Source organism: Harmonia axyridis, chromosome 4, assembly GCF_914767665.1.
Source record: "Harmonia axyridis chromosome 4, icHarAxyr1.1, whole genome shotgun sequence".
Lineage (NCBI taxonomy): Eukaryota > Metazoa > Arthropoda > Insecta > Coleoptera > Coccinellidae > Harmonia > Harmonia axyridis.
The window spans coordinates 20,400,875-20,422,312 of record NC_059504.1 but is presented as its reverse complement, the minus strand read 5'-3'; the positions used below and the strand labels follow the sequence as shown (position 1 = coordinate 20,422,312).

The 21,438-nt window shown below is 34.5% G+C and overlaps 1 protein-coding gene across 1 annotated transcript; it reads right to left on the bottom strand.

Moving 5' to 3' along the window:
* Positions 1 to 10,584: 10,584 nt before the first annotated feature.
* LOC123677941 (inosine triphosphate pyrophosphatase-like) lies at positions 10,585 to 13,199 on the bottom strand. The gene is made up of 3 exons (XM_045614678.1): positions 12,700 to 13,199; positions 11,078 to 11,427; positions 10,585 to 11,022 (listed from the first exon to the last, which is right to left on the bottom strand). The coding sequence occupies exons 1-3, from the start codon at positions 13,197 to 13,199 to the stop codon at positions 10,793 to 10,795; spliced, it is 1,080 nt and encodes a 359-aa protein (XP_045470634.1). The 3' UTR covers positions 10,585 to 10,792.
* Positions 13,200 to 21,438: the final 8,239 nt, after the last annotated feature.

Below are 21,438 nucleotides of genomic sequence, written 5' to 3'. Positions count from 1 at the left end.
GAGCCTAAAATTATGGCGTATGGTATGAGAATAATGTAGAAGTAGAACTCATGAGTTTTCGGTATTCTGAGGATCAAAACATTCCGGAATAGGGTAATAAATTAGTTTGAATAGAGCCTACAATAAACCGGTATAATTTTTCTATATTCATATTCGGTTTGTATTTTTAACGTACTGCCGGAATGGGGTGAATGTAGTAATAAAACTCATGAGATCTCGGTAATCTGAGGAGCAAAAAATTATGGAATTGGGTAATAAATTATTTTGAGTAGAGCCTAGAATTATGCCAATATAATTTTCTCCATATTCATATTCGATTTGTATTTTTCACGTATCTCCGGAATGGGATGAATGTAGTAGTGGAACTCATGAATCTCGGTATTCTGAGGAGCAAAAAATTCTGGGATAGAGCAATTAATTAGTTTGAATAAAGCTTAAAATTATGCCGTAATAATTTTTTGCATATTCATATTCGATTTGTATTTTTCACGTACTGCCGGAATGGGATGAATGTAATAGTAAAACTCATGAGTTCTCGGTAATCTGACCAAAATTTCAAAATAAGATAATAAATCAGTTAGAATAGAGCCTAAAATTATGGCGTAATCAATTTTTCCATATTTATTTGAGATTTGCATTTTTCACGTAATGCCGGAATGGGATGAATGTAGTAGTAGAACTCATCAGTTCTCGGTAATCAGAGGGGCAAAAAATTCCGTAATAAATTAGTTTGAATAGAGCCTAAAATTATTATGTCATTCAAAATATTCTGAGGATTGAGTTCTGCTAGCTTAAGGGTAAAGCTAGCAGAATCCAGTGTTTTTTGAAAAAAACGTAAATTCAGAAATTTGGAAATGGGTTCAAACGTGAGCCTAATATTATGGTGTAATCAGATTTTACATAATATATCGATTAGCTTGGTGGTTTTTCTAAACTAAATGAGCCTAAAGGGCTTCTATACTATTTTCTCTATACTTATTACTTTATTACTCAAAACCATTAGCTATTCAGTTTCGGATGTGTCTATGGGACTTTGGTGCCCGTTGTAATAATTTATGATGATTTATGATGACGTCCTTAAGGGATATTGTATGTGACTCAGAGTTTATCGTATGAATTGAAATTTCTACCCGTTCAAATGTTTTTATATATGTAGTAAATTAGTATATAATCAGCCCTCCGTCTGCATTTTTGGGTTTATTATTTATTATTATTATTTATGATTCTGTGAAAGTTATGAATACATTAAGTTTCAAGAAAATAGTTGAATCGCTGTTGATTAGCAAGATATATTATAGTGTAAAGGAGTATTTAGATGACAGAAATCTGTTGTAGTGATTTGTAAATTTGTATTGATATAACTTGTTCTATTCCCAACACTGGGTCCAACAGGATCAATAAATTATTATTTATTTAAATATAATTAAAGTTTGCAATTTTAGTGGCTTACTTTTGTTGAGATTAGATCCTTGTATACAAATAATTTCTAATTTAATTCATTTTGTTAGTAGTTATATCAAGTTCACTTTGTTGAAAATGCCGTTAGCAATGATGGCATTCCATTAAATTGAATTAATATCATTATAAACTTTATAAACCATATTCTTCAACTGGATCTTGAAAAATCAATACTCCATTTAACGGGTAGGTTGAACTTCTGAATTTTTCCTTCATTTCGCGAACGACTGAAATAAGTTTCGACAAGTTACATATTGTAGATATTTTCAAACATAAGGAGCTATTTGGGTGAATAATATGACCGAGAACTAGCCTATATGAGCTCATACATTTGGAGTCTAGATTTTTACGAAAATTTCAGTTAAAACATGAAAATTTACACTTGAGAGATTTTCAAACACAAAGATGTACAAGGACAATATTAAGACTTGAGAATGAAATATTTAGAATCATCTATCAGGCTGGAATTTAAGCAATATGAGGATTATTTGATCTGAAAATGAACTAGAAGATTTCCTACATATAGAAATCATCTTTGATAGAGATGAGGCAACAATTCCAAGACACAAGAGAAGAGAACAAGGTAGGATTGAAATAAGTATCGTTTTCAATCTATATCAGAATAAGGGATTACAGAAACTTCTTTTTTCCCAAAAAAATGAGAAAGGGCTTTTGTGAGCATCATGGAATTTTTTCACGAAATGTCGTCCTTTTTGCATCTTCTTACATACTGTCACATCTTTGATTCTCCCTACTCGGTAATAACCGAAAAAATTGGAAATAAATAGATCCGTTCCCTCAGTTCCCTGAAAGATATTCTGCGGTTCATAACCGGTTCTCAGATCAAAAAAAAAAAATATTATTGTTTCCCGTGTTCAATTTTGGTATAACTGACTACTGAATTTAGAATCCCAATTACCTATATGATCTTCACGAAATTATGTACGAACATTCGTTCCACTATTTTGCAACTGATTTTTATGTTTGACTTCAGTATTTCGTATTAAAAATGTATGGATTTTTGACAAAATGATAAACAAAATATAAAAATACGCCGCAGTACAGCGTAATGAATATATCTAATTCTCAAAGAAAAGTTACAGCAAAACTATCAAGCTTAGGGCTTTATTATATAAACAATTCGAGGACATCGGGTGTGGTAGTCAATTTACTGTAGTCGATATAAATAAGTTGATTTATTACATAAAATATGTTTAATTTTTTTTTGTAGGCAAGTTGAAAAATCAATTTTTACGATTTCATTTTTTTCGATATTTAATCTTAAAAAATTATGGATCTCGTACTCAAGATAGGAGGAATTAAATTAAAATTATATTTCTCGTGTAAAACCTTCGATGGATTTTTTCGATTCTATTCATGGATTCTACACATTCTAAAGAGTAAATTGTGAACATTTTTTGTGGATTACAAATGTTCAGACGTGGTTACAGACCCGACTTCTGGGGGGGTGAGGTGAACTTTTAGACAACTTTAATTTAGAAATTGAGTTAAATTCATTTTTTGCTGATCTTGTAATTATTTTAGCCTTAGTATGTAAAATTCTAGGGAGGGAGTAGCTAAAGTGAAAATGACATTTTCTCAATTATGAAACATTTTGGAATTATCTTACAATTATTTCAAATTCAGTTAACCGTTGAATATAAATCACTTTTTGAAAAATCTGTATTTCTTCAAATGTAACGACTAGTATGTACAAAATTGAAATTTAATTGCATGTAATTAACATTATCAGTATATTTCTTCTTCTTTTCAAAATTCTACCTGAATCTTGGGATATATAAGAACCACTTTGCCTGAAAGCTTCAGTTGCTATCTAAACCAGAACTAGTTGGTATCTATTCTGAATTTGTGCCGAAAAATTGAGAGATCATGAATTTCTTAAATAATATTTCAGAAAATTGTTTTTTGGATTTTATTGTAAATACATGTTCAGCTGAAAATGCTGTTGAGTATATTGAATCTGAAAAGATGAATTATCAATTTTTGAATTGGTATTTGGTTGAGTTAGTGAAGAAAAGAATGAGAGAAAATGTTGGATGTAAGAGAGACCTCGAAGTGATATCCTGTGTTTTAAAAAATGGAGCAGATCCAATGACAACTTGTGCAATAGATGATAATAGAAACAATACATTAATCAATTTGGCAATAGAAGATAATGGTGAGTTGATATATTTTTAACAAATTTAATTTTGCGATATCATTAAATATTTATAAAATATTTCATCGCGAAGCACTTCTCATATTTTCTGTTTTATGTTTTTTATCCCGACTCTCCTAGACCTCTGAGAGCTTAGAGCTTGTACGAGTTATAAAGAGCAGTTTTGTTTTGTGTAGATTTCGTTACTGTGTCCCATCGTCAATCATCATTTCTACTCAACGTTACTTAAACTTTAAATGAGACATCAATATTTTGATCCATCGTACTCATCGTAGGTTAGTGTTCAATATGATAGATATTTTTATTAATAATTTTTTAAAATGAAACGAATTTCGAACTATGTTCTCATTTGCAATATCAAAACTGGCGGTTTTCTCTCTCGAATCTTTCAAGACGTCCTTATTATCTCTAGTCTCCTCTTGTGTAGAAAGAATAGCCTGGCCCTTTTTGCCATTTATTTGATATTCCTTTAATTAACCATATTCGCATATTCGAAAATATTTTATATTTTCTTTTTTTTTCTTGTTCTTCTGATTCACGGGGATGGCTTATTAGACGTTTATAGAAATCTAATCATAATTTTGAGTTGAAAATTTGCATATTGGGGTTTGAGACAATGATCTTTCTCCCTAAAATATTTTCAGATCACTACAACTTCCGGTTATACCGGAAACAGACTACTAATTCCTCATTTCAAATGGCACACCCAGTATATTATTGCATCATTAGATAGCTTTTTTATGACAATTTTGTCAACATGCCATACCTTGAGTAGAAAATCAACGGTTCATGAGTTAATGGGATTCTCATGAAAAAAATGGTGGCAATGAGGACTAACTTTTTTTCAATATTTCGGCAGAAAAGGCTTTTTTAGAATGTTTTTTTCGATTCTACAAATACGTAGTATTATGAGACTGTATGCGGTTTGGACCAAAAATGTACAGGGTATTTATAAGTGGATCATGAACTTGGACAACTCAAATTCATCAAAACTCATAATTATTATTATATTTTTTATTATTTCAGTCGATTCAGTATTCATTTTAGGTATAGGGTTTTCTTAAATAAATCCCACCATTTTTGTACGTAGAATCGACTGAAATAATAAAAAATATTTCAATTTGAAAATCTTGAGTTTTGATGAATTTGAGTTGACCAATTTCATGATCTTCTTATGGACACCCTATACAATTTTGGTCCAAACCGCGAACAGTCTTATAATAACACGTAATTGCAAAATCGAAAAAGAAAAATTTTTTTTAAAAAAGCTTCTTCTGCCGAAATATTCGAAAAAATATGAGTCCTCATCGCCACCATTTTTAATCATAAGAATATAATTAAATCATGAACCGTTAAGTTTTCACCCAAAGTATGGCATATTGCCGAAATTGTCATCAAAAAAGCTATCTAATGATGCAATAATATACTGGGTGTTCCATTTGAAATAAGGAAGTAGTAATCTGTTTCCGCTATAACCGAGAGTTGTAAAGATCTGAAAATATTTTAGGGAGAAAGATCATTGTCTCAAATCCATATGCAAATTTCCAGGTCAAAATTATGATTAGTATTCCATAAACGTTTAATACCATCTCGGTGGATCACCCTATTATCTTCTCACTTAGTATAACTAATTATCATTTCAAGAGTCTTCATATTTGTTTTAGATCATTAATCTCGTGTTTCTGCATCCTATGCCAACACTAGTTGTAGGATTTTTTTATATTCTCCATTAGACAAGAATGGCTATTAACAGTTACAAGTTATAACAAAATATTAATTGATCATAAGAGAAATATCATATATTTAATTTACTCATTTAATTTCAGATGTGGATTTGATCATTTTGTTCCTGCCATTCTTAAAAAAATTCTACGATCTTCGATTTGAATCTATTCAACATTATCGATTCTTTTGCAATGGTAACACTCCCTTACACATAGTAGTAGCAATGGCAGAACCACACATCACAAGATTATTATTAATGCTCGGTGTCGATTGTGAAGTGAAGAACAAAAATTTGGAAACACCGCTTTTCATCGCAGTTGAAGGCAACCTGATGGAGCAAGTAAAAATTCTTCTAGAAGAAGGAGCTGACTTCAAAGTGAGGGATAAAAACGGTGATACTATACTTCATAAGCTATGTCGTGAAGAAAAAAGAATAAACTTAGAAATGTTTAAAATGTTATTAGACATTGGTTGTGACATCAATTCAATTGGCAGATTTGGTTTGACACCTTTGCATCTGCTTGCCAAGTTACACTACAAACGTGAAGCAGTATCCTGTGCCAAATTACTGATCCAAAGAGGAGCTAAGATCAACTTACAAGACGAATCCGGTAATACAGCTCTGCACACATTAATGTACAGTTGTGATATATTAAACTTCATCCCGTTTTTAAATTTACTAATGGAAAGTGGAATTGACGTGAAAATAGTTAATTCTCAAAATAAAACGTTCTTTGATGTAATAATGGACTGCCACTTTAGAAGACGAACTGTTTTGAAACATCTAGTTCTTTTAAATGTCAGTGGAAAGTGCCAAATGGAATTCAACCCTACAAGTAATAATTATATATTGTTTGATTTGGAAGTAGCTTGTAGAACAGAATTGTACATTTTGGAGTCTCGAAAAATATTCGGATTGGATTGTTCTTATTTGAGAATCCTCACCTCGGATAGAAATCAAATATCCAAACTCTGCAATAACCCAATTCTGAGGTCAACCATGATCACATTCAATGAACAAGAATTTCCAATTTACGGTCTAAGACTTAAAAGCAAATTTCAGGCTGGGTTGAAAATATTTCACGAAGAAGAAAATGCTTTAAAATTTCTCAGTGTGATCTCGAACGGAAGGCTGAATTTTTATTGCATGAAAGAAATTTTAAAATACATTCCAACAAAAGAATACTATAAATATGAAAAATGTCTACCGCAAGAAACTATCGCCGAGGAAGCTTCTTCTTCGAATAAACGGAAGGCCAACCAGGTGGAAGAAAGCGAGAATAATGAAGTAAGAAAAATCAGAAAAATTGTTGAATAGAAACAGAAAGTGATAAAGCAAGAAAAAATGAAATTTCTGCAACAGCATGTGAGAATATAGTTTTTCGGCAACCGTCCGGGAAGTGCTCACTTCCCGGACGCTTTTTCTCTGAGAAAGTAGCATTTCCCGGCCTAGTCCGGAAAGTACGTACTTCTCGGACTAGGCCGGAAAAGAATCATAGAATCCATAGGAACCGAGATAACGGCTGACAGTTCATATGAAATTAGTTGTCAAAAATTTGCATGTTTTTTGATCGCAATCGCAATAAAATATGGAAAGCAGCAGCGATAGTGTTATTTTACATGATTGCCGAAAAAATATTCTACGCAACACGCCCGAAAATGGTTTTTTTGGACTCACAGACTTCCTGGACTCGCTTACGCTCGTCCTAGAATTTTGTCTATTCGTCCAAAAAAACCCTATTTTCCGGACTTGTTACGTAAATTACTATATTGATACTATTTTTTCTAGATTATAGGTATTTTTATGAAATAATTTATTTGAATTATTCGATATGTAAATTTCTGATTCTACAATTTTGTGTGTTATGTATATATATATGTATATAGATCGCAATATTAGTTATGTTTAGATAACATTTTTTTAACACAATATAAGAATAAAGTTCACAGTTATAATTAAGCTTTTTCAATTGTTTTAATATTTGTGATTCAGAAATACATTTTGTTCCCAATGTTTTCGTTTCCTTTCCATTCATATTCAGATTTTCTTCTTCAATGATTTGGTGAAGAAATTCAATATCATACCTATCGAAATGGCAATTTTCGTTCCTTCAAGAAAATTGTTCCAAAAATGGTATTTTTCTGGAAGTTTATTCTGTTTTAATGACTTGTCATAGACCAGGAAGTTTTGACTTCAGATTAATGTTCAGAAAACTGAATTTATATATCTATTGATGCAAAAATTTACCTGTGCAAAATCTAATGAAAAAAATATGATAATTTGAACAAGCGATCAAAATTTTCGACGCTACCTTCTTAGAGAATCAATAAGAGTTGGTAAATAAATACCAAAACTTATAATTAATCTATTCATCACAGCTACCTAACTGGATCTTCATAGGATAATTTGGATTTTCCTGAAAATTGCTATAGAGAGCTGTTAGAATTTTTTTCTCGAAATCAATTACAGATACGACAAAACTTCAACAATAAAAAAAATATAGTACTGAACCAGAGTTTTTTGGAATATACAGGGTGTTTCAAGTTCGACGGCCTTTTAGACGTTTCTGGAGAACGGGGTCGATTTGAAACCTGAAAATTCGGAATATGACATTGATGCTCTTCTTCTTCTTCAGCCTTCCCTCATCCACTCCTGGATGTAGGCCTCTTTCATCTTCCACCATGCTGTCCTGTCCTGCGCTATCTGAAACCATCTATTTCCCGCATACTGCTTTATATCATCAAGCCATCTTCTCTGTGGTCTACCTACACTGCGTTTCGTCGTTCTTGGTCGCCAGTGTGTTACTTTCTATCTATATTTTAAGGTTACTTTATATGTCCATCTCGATTTGTCCTGTCGAGCCACGTGTCCTAACCACTGCCACTTCAATTCCGCTACACGCGCTATAATATCTACGACTCTAGTTCTTTGTCGGATTTCTTCATTCCTTTTTCTGTCTCTAAGACTGACATTGAGCATAGTTCTTTCCATCGCTTTCTGCGTCACCCTCAGCTGGTTTGCGGTCCTCTTAGTTATTGCCATAGTTTCCAGGCCATATACCGGTAATATGCAGGCATCGGAAACTTTCCTTTTAAGGTTTATCGGGATGTCGTTATTCCTGAATATATATTTCATCCTTCCAAAAGCCATCCAAGTTATCCTGATTCTTCTTTTTATCTCTGCTGTTTGATTTTCTTTGCTGGTTCTTATTGAGTGTCCTAAATATATATATTCTTCTACATTTTCAAGTTCTGTGCCGTCAATGTTTACGTGTTCTGTGCATGATGCTCTATTCAGCTAAAATATTTTCGAAGTTCCACCACTTTCGGTTATACGAATTAAAAAAAAAATTATCAAAAAATTTTTTTTTTCATTTTATGCCCCACATATTATCAAGATTAGATATTTAAATTTCTATGGTCATAGAGTATTATTGCTAGTCTGTCTGGAAACAGATCGAATGAAATTGACCCTACGTATAACATAAATTCATAAAATCTGGAATCTGAATTATTCAATTTAAGAGCATAAACATGTTTGTATAATACCCTTATTTCTTACCGTAGAATCCAACGAAATCACAAAAATATAAGGTTCTAATTTGAAAATCGAAAGTTATGATCAAATTTTGTTCACAATTTTTGAAACACCCTGTGATGATATTTCTCAAGTTCAAGATATGCACGATATTCCTTCATTACTCTAGTTTGAGAAAGTGAATTGAGTATATAGGTACGCATAGGATAATCACATTGAAAATAATTCACGTAATAGTGACTATGGAAATCCTCTCTTTTTTTCGGTTGTTCCTTAATATTTTGAGACCTATAAGGACTAACGCCATAACTTTAAAAAAGAGTAATTGAAAATGGAAATATCGATAATATATAAGACATAAAATGAAAAAAAAAGTTTTTTTTTGAAAAAAATTGTTTTAATTCTTGTATAACCGGAAGTGCCGGAACTTCGAAAATATTTTAGCTGAATAGGGCATCATGAACAATGTCATATTCAGAATTTTCAGATTTCAAATCGGTTCCGTTCTCCAGAAACGTCTAATAGGCCGTCGAACTTGAAACACCCTATATATGCCAATCGAAGTCAAATATCTTGTGAAGGAAAGGTACTATGAGAAAAAAACCCCTGTATCTCAAAAACAAAGCGATTGCAGACTCATGTTATAGGACTTTTTTACTTGAAATGATTCGAGAAATCTGACATTTTCATTTGTACCTCCAATTTAGGAGCAGCGTTTAGATATAGTCAAATCAAAACTGATGTCTTTACAAATAAATTGCAATTTGAATGAAGCACAATAAATTGTACAACACAGCCCAGACAATTTTTCGATGCGAATTACTCACTTCAGTTCTTTGATAAGTACAGTATTGAAATTTTGTGACGGATATGATACAAAAAACCGAAAACAACAGGTAAGTGTATACCGATGACGAATGCAAAATTCACAGATGGTAATAAGGGACGATGATATAATCATTACATCTACAATTCGCCTTTTCAGGGCAAATGTATGTACATTTGTTGAATAAAGTCGGTTTATTATTATTATGATTTACCCTATCGATAATATGGCCGTTATAATTATTACGAGCTTCACCTTCGGCAGTCCAGTCCTTCATAAAAACATCGATGTATACGGATACATATGACAATTAATGTAAAAGAAAAAGTATATATTTTTGAGGTTAATAAATATGATTTATTTTATATGATTTTTCAATGATATTTCGTAAATCTAAATATCTGAACTTTATGCTGAAATAGCCTATCTTTACCCTCAGTTGAAAATTCAATTGTACTGAACAAATCATTGTTCATTAGATCACTAAATATTTATCAGAACAAGGAAATCAATCATCCCTCTGAAAAGAATTGCGAGATAATTTTTTGTTGTGAGAACTTTAGGTATAACATCTTTCCACAAAATTGCTATTTTAAAACCATATACAGTATTAATTGGTTCAAAATAATTTATTTCATAGTAATCAATTGAATCAAATCATTATTTATTGATACAACTAAATATTCCTTCGTATGAATAAATTAGGTTATTTCATTTCACCAACAAAACATAATGAATGGATACATTCCATCCACGTACGGGCTGTACTAAGCTTGTTTGAAATTAACAACTACATTGACAAACATACTGTATATACAAGAAATTTATTTGTAGCCACATGGTTATGTGTCTGCTCTGTTTTCCTCTGATACCTACTCTGATGATAAAATACCTAGAATATCATAGTTAACTACAATAAAAATATTGAGGACATGTCTATTTCTAAAGATTTAATTCTTTCAAAAACTTAATTTTGCAATGATGATTTTTTCAGGGATAGCATCAAAAAATGTTGTGCTTTTTCATTTGAAGAAACTCACACTTCTCTAATTATATTTCATGTATTTCAGATTTTAATTACATTTGATTCTTTAGTGAAATAATTTCTAAGAAAATCTAAAGCCTTAAATCTGTGAGATATTTTATTTTTATCTTCTTTTGGCATTTCAGCATAAGTTTGGTTAAAGCCTTCAGGTTGAAAACAAGGATCCCATCCAAACTCTCTAGACCCCCTTGGATTTACAATCGTACCATCAGTAATTCCTTTGAATAATACAACTTCTTCAAGTGCATTACCTGAATAATATAATCGAATGCATCTTGAACGAGTTAGTTCATATTGATGTTTTACCTGAATGATATGCAAAAGTACATATAGCTTGTGCAGTTTTGTCGTCAAAACCTGCAAAAAGTCGAAATAACCCTTCGGGTCCTAAGTTACCTAAAAACCATTTAATATATGGACCAGGTAATCCTTTGAGAGCATTGAAACAGAGACACGTATCTTCTACAGTTACTGGACCTTTCACCATTGAACTAGCTTCCAAACATTTTTTTTTACAAATTTCATCTATCTCTCCTTGTAACTCCGGTAAATCAATCTTAGAGCTTATAATATCTATGGGGAAAGACGGTCCAATTATCTGTTTCAATTCTTCCAATTTTTTAGCATTCTCTGTTACAAAAACTTGGAATGATCGGCTAGTAATATATGAATTTATTATTTTTATTATAAAAGGTGGAAACTTGGTTTGGAGTAATTTAAAAATTGTGGCCTTCGTGCCAGAGTGTGTCAAATGCCTTTTCAATATCGAGATTTAACATGGCTGTAATTTTTTGTAATTAAAATTTTTAGTTATTTGATCTGTTATTGTTCCTAATTTGGAGTATGGTGCTGTGGGAAGGTCTAAATCCAAATTGTTCATCAATCAATTCTTTGTGTTGAGTTTCATGGTCTTTAATCCTGTTGAGGATAATTTTCTCAAGTACCTTTGACAAGGTTGGCAGAAGGCTGATAGGTCGATAATTTGCCGCGTACTTACGATCTTTCTTTGCCTTGGGAAAGGAGAGAACTATGGCATTTTTCCATTCATTTGGAAAGTAATTAAGTTTGAGGCAGCTGTTGAATATGTAGCAAAGCTGAACAATGGCTTTTCTTGGGAGGAATTTAAGTGTTCTGTTATTAATTTTGTCTTCGCCCGGTGCTTTTTATTTTTGAAAGATCTGATGATATGACGAATTTCGGTTGAGGAAGTTAGTAATTCCAAAGTTTCTTTAACGATTTTTTGAGAAGGATTCAGCCAGATGTTCAGCTTTGGAGTAGTTATCGAAAATTAGACCTTGTGCTCCATGCAAGGTTGAAATTCCAGCCGAAGGTTGATTTGTTTTCATCGAACGCATTATTTTCCACATTTCGTTGGAGTTTGTTAGGTTTTTCGTAAAATTTCCCCATTTTTCACTTTTTAAAGAGTTTGTTATACCTCTAATAAGATTAACTGAATTTCTATATTCCTGATATAAAACTACACTGTAATTTCTTTGCAGTCTTTTTCTTATCTTGTTTTTCATTTTAATGAGTTCCCGCACATACGGGGGTAATTCTAAATGGTTATTATCCGGGTGAGTAGCCTTGTTTGTCGCTGGATGTAGACAAAGTTTTATTGTTTTAGTGAGATTGAAAATTTTTTTGTTTATGTCATTTTCGGAATTTATGTTAGAATTTAAATTTAGAATTTGATCAACTAATTGTTTGAAAAGTTTCCAGTTTGTGAAATAACTTATTTCTTCTTTATGCAGCGGGCTTGAATTCATTTTGGGAATTATTATTATTATTATTATTATTATTACAAGGTAAAGAGTTGAGGCCAAGCCTATAAACTCACAAAAATTGAAATATATGAAAAAATACACCGAAACTTAAAAAAATGCATTACAAAAAAAAAAGCAATTCACAGCTCCACAAGTAGCACTCACTCGCGACGAAACCAGGTGTCATAGTTGTTTTTAAAAGAGTTCACAGAAACTGAGTTCACCACCGATGAAGGTAAAGAGTTCCAAACGGTAAACACGCGGTTTGTGATGAAGAACTGTCTTTGGGATGTCTTGAAACTTTCCTTCCTCAGCTTGAAAGCGTGACCTCGCAGACGGTCGTCCAGGTTCAACTTGAAGAGACCACTGAGGTCAACTCCAAAAAAGTTGTGAAGAGCACGAAAAGTAATGATGAGATCACCACGCAGCCTCCTGTCATCAAACGTGGACAGATTCATGATGGACAGTCTTTCACCATAACTGGGACGTAAGATGCCGTAGGGCAAACGAGTTGCCCGTCGCTGGACGCTCTCCAACAATGCCGAGTCTCTACTCAATGAAGGACTCCACACAGGGCCAGCAAACTCCAGTATGGGTCTCACGTAGAGTTTGTAAAGGATAGCACAGGTGGAGGGATCACATCTACCAAAAGCTTTCTGAACCATAAATAAAGTTCTTTTGGCCTTGTTTACCGCCTGAAGAATGTGGTCGGACCAGCTTAGATTCTCTGACACAATTACACCAAGGTCAGCATGACTACTACAAGTAGCGATGGGGTTGTTGTTTATATAGTACTGACGACGGGGATTGCGAGCACCCAAGTGCAGAACAACACACTTCTCGTAGTTCAGAGGCAGCCTCCACTCCTGGCACCAATGGTTCAATTTCTCCATGTCTTCCTGAATCAGATGAGCTGCCACGTTGGGGTTACCGAATAATTTGGTATCGTCGGCAAATTGGGAACACTGAGAGTTGAAGATCTTGGGTAAATCAGAGATGTAGAGGAGAAAAAGTAGTGGACCCAAAACAGAACCCTGTGGAACTCCACTTCCAACAGGTCTCGCCGAAGAGAGAGATTTATCGACTCGAACCTGGAAGGTTCGATCGGTAAGAAATGCTTCAATCCAAGAAAGCAGGCGGCCGCGGACCCCAAGATGTTCGAGTTTATGTAAGAGAAGATCATGTGGTACACGGTCAAATGCCCGAGAAAAATCCAGATAAACAATGTCGACTGGAAAGCCTTTATCAAGGGACTCGGACCAGGAGTTTACGCATTCAAGGAGGTTAGTAATGACTGATCTACCAGGAAGGAAGCCGTGTTGACATTCGGGAATAAGGTTACCGCTAATTGCAAACTCAAGGACACCACTCAAGATGATCTTCTCGCACACCTTTGCCACAATCGGAACCAGACTAATTGGACGATAATTTTCTGCGTCACGTTTATCTCCCTTCTTGAAAATTGGCGTTACAAGTGCATTACGCCAAGCAGAGGGTAGGCAGGATGTTTGAAGTGAACGTTTGTACAAAATAGAAAGAGGATACGAAAGAGGTTGGGCACATTCCTTGAGTATTTTAGCAGTGATACCATCCGCACCAGGAGAGGAGTTAACATTGAGTGAAGATAAATGGGCTTCAACGACTGCAGGGTCGAAAGAAGACTCTGTTATTTCAGAAGAATTCCTCTCAACGTTCAATCTTGGAAGTTGGTGGGCTCCTCTTGTAAAAGAGGCAGCAAAGGAATCAGCTAGGACGTTTGCCGTCTCCTCGGGACAGGAGCAGGGAGTATTGCTAGAATTGCGAACCAATGGTATGTCAACTTTAGAATTAAGGGTTGATCTGACGTATTTGAAAAACTTTTTATTGTTCTTAGAATGTATTAGATTGGATTCAAATTCCCTTTTGGAATCGGCAATTAGTGATGAAAGTGAATTGGAGAAACGTCGGTGGTCTTCGTAGTCTCTTACTTGCTTACGACGTAGGTAACGTTGCCATATGGACTTCTTGTGACGTATTAGTCTAAGGATATTTTGACCGATCCAGGGCTTAGCTGGTATGTAAACAATATTTCTCACAGATGAGCATTCATTGGTCAAATTTAGAAGGGTTGTGGTAAAAACAGCCCACATCTCCTCAGTATCAGTATTGGGCGCAAGAAGTGTACTCCAATCGACGTCCCCCAGTCTCAGACAAAGTTGATGATAGTCTATGATTTTCAAATGTTTTCTTGACCTATTGGATGGTGTACGCGATCTCATATGAATGGTGGAGAGTAAGATAATGTGGTTTGATTTGCCTAAGGGTGGATATTGTTCAATCTTGGAAACAAGGTCAGTATCGTTCGTTAGCAATAGATCCAGAAGAGAAGGAGTCTGCAAACTGCGAAAGCGCGTAGGAAACTCCACCAGTTGAAAGAGGTTGTAGTCGCGGATAGCGTCTACATAAACGCTAGATGCCGAATTATAGGTCTTTGATGTCATAGGCCATTCAACATCGGGCATGTTGAAATCACCAGCTATATATAGATTGCGCTTGGTCGTGGAAAGACTACCCAGATGAGCAGCCAGTGAAGTATCGGATTGGCAAGGGCGAGGTCGATAAATGCAGCCGATGGTAAAGAAGCAAGACTTCTCCTCCAACAGATCAAGGAATATATTGTCAATTCCTGGCAGGTCAAGGTTAGTTACTTTCAGAGAAAAAGATAAAGAGATATTCGTGGCCACATACATGCAAACACCACCATGACCCACAGTTGTTGTACTGTCCTGCCTATAAATCAAATAACCGGGTATGGAAACCAGTGAGTCTGGAATACCAGGATGAAGCCAGGATTCCGCAATCAAGATGAAAGTTGGATGATGGACGTCCACATAAGCTAACAATTCCAAGTACTTGGAGAACAGAGACTGTGCGTTGGTATAAAGGATGGTCCACTCATGGAGAATGTCTAGTTTTTTGCGCTCTTAGAAGTGGAGATCTTTGTGATAGTAGGCTTACCGGAGATATATTTGATGTTGATGTTAGACTCGCCCGCGTCGATTCTGTGCTTTAGTTCGGCACGCAAATCATTGAGCTCTTTTACTTGTAAAGGTGTTTTATCGTCAGTAATGCTATATTTCCGCCAGTCGCGTACGCTGGCGATGACTCGCCTGTCTTTGAGAATTCTCGTGACTATCAGTGGGTTGTTGAAAGATACCTTGAGAATTCTTGGACGGTTGTTAGTCGATACTCGTATTCTAGAGATGGAGGTACGTTGCAAATTAGCATCTGGATTCACGCGGTCGAGAACTTGAGAAACACTCGCCTCGTCATCCGCGGGGCTAGCTTCAGGAATTCCGCGAATCAGTATATTGTGGGACCTACGTAAGCGTTCCAACATTTCAGCCGGCTGAATCTCAATCTCGGATATCTTGGTGCTGGCGTTATCAATCGCGACGGAAAGTTGTTCATTCGATTCCTCTAAACTCCGCATTTTAGAAGTGCAGGCCTTGATATCAGTTTCGTGCTTAATGATGGAGTTGGAATGTTCATCGAGAAGGCTCTCATGACGGCGCAAATCCTCAGAATGTTCCTTCAAAACAGACTTGCACTCGGATAAATCTGACTGTATCGCTAGTTGGGTGGATTTTATGGTAGACATATCAAGAGACATTTCGTTTAATTTTGCCATAATGGCAGCGAATTGATCACCACTGAGTGAGGAAGCCGAGGAAGGCTGTGAGTTTAAAGTCGAGACCGGTTTATTTAGATGCTGGGAAGGGGATGATACCGATCCACTACGAAGTGAACGACCCTCCTTCTTACAATAGCTACAGATCCAATCTTTATCAATCAGACCCAACTCATCAGGCAGCAAACACAAGCACTCCACATGAAAATGTTTCTTGCATTTAGAACAATTTGTGAATTTGGTGGAGGCTGTTTGTTTCGAGCATATATGGCATTTAGCCATTTTCCTACTGTATATTCTGGGTTAAATGGAAAGGTGGAAAGGGAATTTACGAACTTCACTCTCTTGGGCCGATAAGAGAGACTTACACAGATAAGGTTGGCCACGGGAAGGAATAGGGAGGTAAATAGATGAAGGATTTAAGTTTATATGACCTAACAATGTGAAAACGACCCTGCCAACAGTGCGAAGACTTACGACGCCCACGCTGTTGAGTTTGGAAGCAGACTTGTATAGTTCTCCCGTCAAAGCAAGAAAGGTACTGAGCGGCAGGCAAACAAACCAAGCGGAAAACGAAGCGAAGCGTACCGACGCAACGTAGGTATCACGCGCAGCTGGAGGGGTTATCGACGCAATGGAACTGCGTATATTTAGTAAACAATGAACAAGTCAGGGCGAACAAGAAAAAATAGAATACAAAAAACCCAATTTAAAAGGTTATATTCTTCAGATTATCTGTGGTTTCCATACCTCGGGAAGCACAGGAACCATCACTCAAAAATTCACTATAAAAAGATCGGTATTTCTTGAAGAAAATATGCAACGATTAAGGAGTAGCTCGTAAGACGTGTTAACAGTTAGATTCCAAATATATATATATATATATATATATATATAATTGTTGCTAATACCGGAAAATGGTCTGAATATAATGCCTGAATAGAAAAAGGTTGAGAAATCTGCAGGTTCTTTGTTGACATCAAGTCAATTGTAGAGGGTGAACTTTGATGGGTCGGATAATAAGAGAAAGAGTTTCTTGGGAAGTTTAAAATGAAATTTGTTTTGTCTAAGTAGGTAATCCTTAATGATGGTGCCATTACGGTTAGAGTTAGTACAATTCCAAGAAGGGTTTCTACTGTTGAAATCGCCCGCAATTATTACTTTGCTACCTAGGCCTTAGAGATAGTCAATTTCTGAGATATCCATTGGTGTTTGATGACCTTTATAAAAAATTATGATGGTAACATTTTCAATTTGAATAGCCTGTGACTCAGAATTTCAATAGGTTTGAGATGTTTCCTGTAATGAATAAAGAGCCCTCCACTGGTTGTTTTGGGTTTATTTATGAAGTAAAAATTTGAAATTTTAGGCGGTTTCCGTTTATTAAGTCTAGATTCTTGTATGCAAATAATTTCCGATTTTATTTCATTAGTCAAGATTTACAGTTCGTTAACTTTGTTTGTAATACCATTGGCATTCCAGGAAATTATGTTGATGTCTTTCTTTTGGGCCTTATAAACCATTTTTCAGCCAATTTTTGGAGTATCATAATTTTGTCTAATGGCGAAACGATGGCTTTAAATTGTTCTTTCATTTCTCTCACGATTGAGATTAAATGAGCTAAATTGCATATTGAGTTCAATTCGTGGATTTCTTTCAGGAGCGTTTGAAATTCATCTACATTATCTGAATTAGATTCCGGTGAAATTTTTGTTTGTTGAGAATATGTTGGCAGGTTTCTGTTGACCATGTCTACATAAGATATTTCTTGATTGGGTTTTTGATAGAATTAATTGAAAGGGATGGCGTTCGCTTTTCAGTAATTTTGGAATTCGATTCCGTAATATGAGACGATTTGTTTTCATTAATTCAACGTACCTTAACATTTCGGGACACTTGGAGTAGTGAGCTGTGTGTATTTTTCCTAATGTACCTTCACATGGTCTATTTCCTTGATTTTTTTAAATCTTGGATTTGACCGTCCTTGGGTATATTCACTAAAAATGAGTGTGAATCTGGATTCCTCCCTTATATTTGTGCATTGAATGTCTTCGGCTATAAATTTTCCGTCTCTGGCCAATTCTTGTATGATGTAATTTTCCGTCATGAAGCTGGCTGCTTTTAAGATTTTTTTTTTCTTATCTGATCTCCAGGTCCCCCGCAACTGCGCGTGCACCGCACGCGGTCGCCAAATCCAATTATAGACCTCATGAAGAACCGAAGGTTTATGAAAAAGATTCTTTCAAATTTTTTCCACAATTTTTTTTCCAACTTCTTTCTTGCAATTTATGCAAATTTCCTCACGTCGCAATCGGTATGAAATAGCCAGATTTCTATTATACGATTCTTTATGAGTAAATGAATCATAAATAATCATCCCTTTGTCGGTACGGGATTTCTTTATAGGCCACTTGCACCGGACGGCGGGCACCATTTCTTCGATTATCACTAACACACGCATATGGTAAACATAAACAATCATAAATACCGAAACGACGGCCTTAAGCTAGGGGAATTACTCAAACTCACTTTCGACACCATCTGTAAGAAAAATATTACAAGTTACGGAGAATTTCTGAAACTACCAAAATCTACTTGCTGCGCTATAACAGCGAAAGGCGGCGTAATTAAATAATAGATATTTTATTTCGCCAAGTTTAAGAGTCAAGAATTTAAATACTGAAATAATTAAAAATTGAAAATATTTGTGTTTTGTGTAATTGTGTTTTGTTTAACTGTTTTTTGTTGTGATCAAATAAAATTTTATGAAATGGTAAGTACCTTTCCAAGGTTTTTCTAAAATACTTTTTGAATATGATAATGAGAACTTTCCCAAAACTGTCTGAGATGATTTCGTCTTTTGATCCTGTGATGAGAGAGCACATTAGTCGAGTGAAAAACTCACAAAAAAATTCTTTAAGAATGACCCATTAGGGTAAATGCACTGGTTAGCCGACCGGCACTGGTCCTCGACCATTCCGTGATTTGAGATAAAATAATAATAAAAATATATCATATAGTGCAAAATATTTTCGCGGTACGTGTTCTCGACCATTCTACCCTTCCAAGATAGTTTGCATAGTAGTGGTATAGGTCAAAGTTTTCGCGCTAAAAATTAGTTTATAATCGTCTATCATAGAATAGGGTTCTTTCTCGTCCTCTCTTAGAAAAGTGCTTTGTGATATATGACCAGAAAATAGTAATTATTCCTTATTTTAAATGAATTAGGTGTGTATTTTTTGTTCCATATCAACTATAAGATATATTTTTGAGTGTATTTCAATCAAAAAGCAAATAAATGTATATTTTTTTGTTCAATATTCGGCGGTCGCGAACTGGTATTGGAAAATTTGTATCTTTTATTTCTCGACCAAAGTGGTCAAGAACCAATATGTTACTTCAAAAATTGTTTATTTCAACCGATATATTTCTGTTTGATCATTTTCGTTTTTTTTTCGATACCTTATTTCATTTATATATCTACTTTCTGAATATTAGTTTGCGACCACCGAATTAACGTTGAAACACTTTTTCTACCCTTTATTTATTCGCGGTCGAGAACCAATTTGATTGTACTTAATTCTCGACCACTGGTGAACGGTGTTTTATATTTTATTTACTCATTAGTTTCTTAATAGATATTAATAGCAAAATAACCAAATAATGTTGTATGAGTTGCTATTTTGAAATATTTATAGGAAGTGGAAACTTTTGCAAAATAATTTTTTTTTACGTTCCGAGTGTTTCTTACTTGATTAACTCATCTGAAACCCATCTGAGTGATGTCGATGGTACGGTACGAAAGTAAGTACTAATCACTCATCTCGCTCTAAAGTTTTTTATACAATTTTTAAGTGGAGCGGCCACTATTATTAGTGGTCGAAAAAAAAAAATGGTCGAGAACTCTGCGGCGTGGTCGAGAACCGAAGGTTATTGAGATTTTCTATATGTTTTCACATTTCATAGGTTAAATGCGGAAAGAACGGTTAAAATTATATGACAAATCATTTAAAACTCGCCAAAGAATCGATTAACACCAACACCATTAAAATTTGATAAGTTTATGTGTGAAAAAATCGTGCTCGAAATCGATGTTTCTGTTAACTGGTTGAGAACCAGTGCATTTACCCTATTTAGGCTACCAGATACAAAATAAAATTAAATTTAGATATTAAAATCATGAGAGGTCAAGGGTCTGATAATGGGGCGAATATGCGCGGAAAACATATTGGTTTACAAAAACGCACACTCGATGCTAATCCTAGGGCATTTTTTACGCCATGTGCTGCACACAGCTTGAATTTAACTGAAAATGATGCTGCTAAGGTTCCAAATGAAAAAGTGGACTTTTTTAATATTGTACAAGAACTTCTCTTCTCTTCTTTTTCTCTTCATCCACAAAAAGATTGGAATGTTTTAAAAAAGCATGAACCTCAGTTACATCTAAAACCCCTGAGTGATACTAAATGGTCAAGTAAAATTGATGTTAAAGTTTCATTTTATTCAAATATGTGATAGCTTTTTAGAAATAGCAGAAAATGATACTTTCAACATAGAAACTAGACATAAAGCAAGTTCTCTTTTATTAAATATTCAATCTTTTAAATTTATTTGTAGTATAATAATTTGATATGATGTTTCATTCCAGATTAATATTTTGAGCAAAGTGTAGCGATTGACATTAAAGTGCACCAAAACTATTTGAAGAATTTAGTTGATAATTTCAAAAATTATAGAGATGATAGGTAATGTATTCCAGGAAAAACTTGCTGGAGATAGAGCAATGTTTATGCCTTTATGAATAATTTATAGAAGAATAAATCTTAAGTTTTGAAACATCTGTAGTTTCATAATAAAATCAAAATATAATGCGCTTTTAGTCGTATGCTTAAATGAAATAATGAAAAATTTGAAAAAATGTATTATGTAACAACTGACAGCATTGAGTTCTTAAGGCAATGAAGATTGCTGACAGATTTTAAACCATTCTGCGCTAAATTCTATAATCACCCAGCAGCGCTTTTCTCCACCTCCCCCCTTGAAAGGGCGCCAAAATATGTTCGGCACGCGGGCGTTGATGACCCTTGCGGGGGCCCTGCTGATCTCTAGGAGTGTGGAAGAAATACTCCATGTCTTCTTCTTTGAGGCCTGCTATTAATGCTTTGTGATCTCTTTCTTCTAAGTTGGTTATTTTAATGTCATTCTTGTTGTAGCTTATTGTGTATTTATTGTTC

Coding starts and splice junctions, on each gene's coding strand:
- LOC123677941 (XM_045614678.1), bottom strand. CDS start 13,199: ATGGTTCAGAAAGCTTTTGGTAGATGTGATCCCTCCACCTGTGCTATC. Junction 11,428..12,699: donor GACACCTGGTTTCGTCGCGA/GTGAGTGCTACT, acceptor ATATATTACTAG/CCGATCATTCCAAGTTTTTG. Junction 11,023..11,077: donor TACTTTTGCATATCATTCAG/GTAAAACATCAA, acceptor TATATTATTCAG/GTAATGCACTTGAAGAAGTT.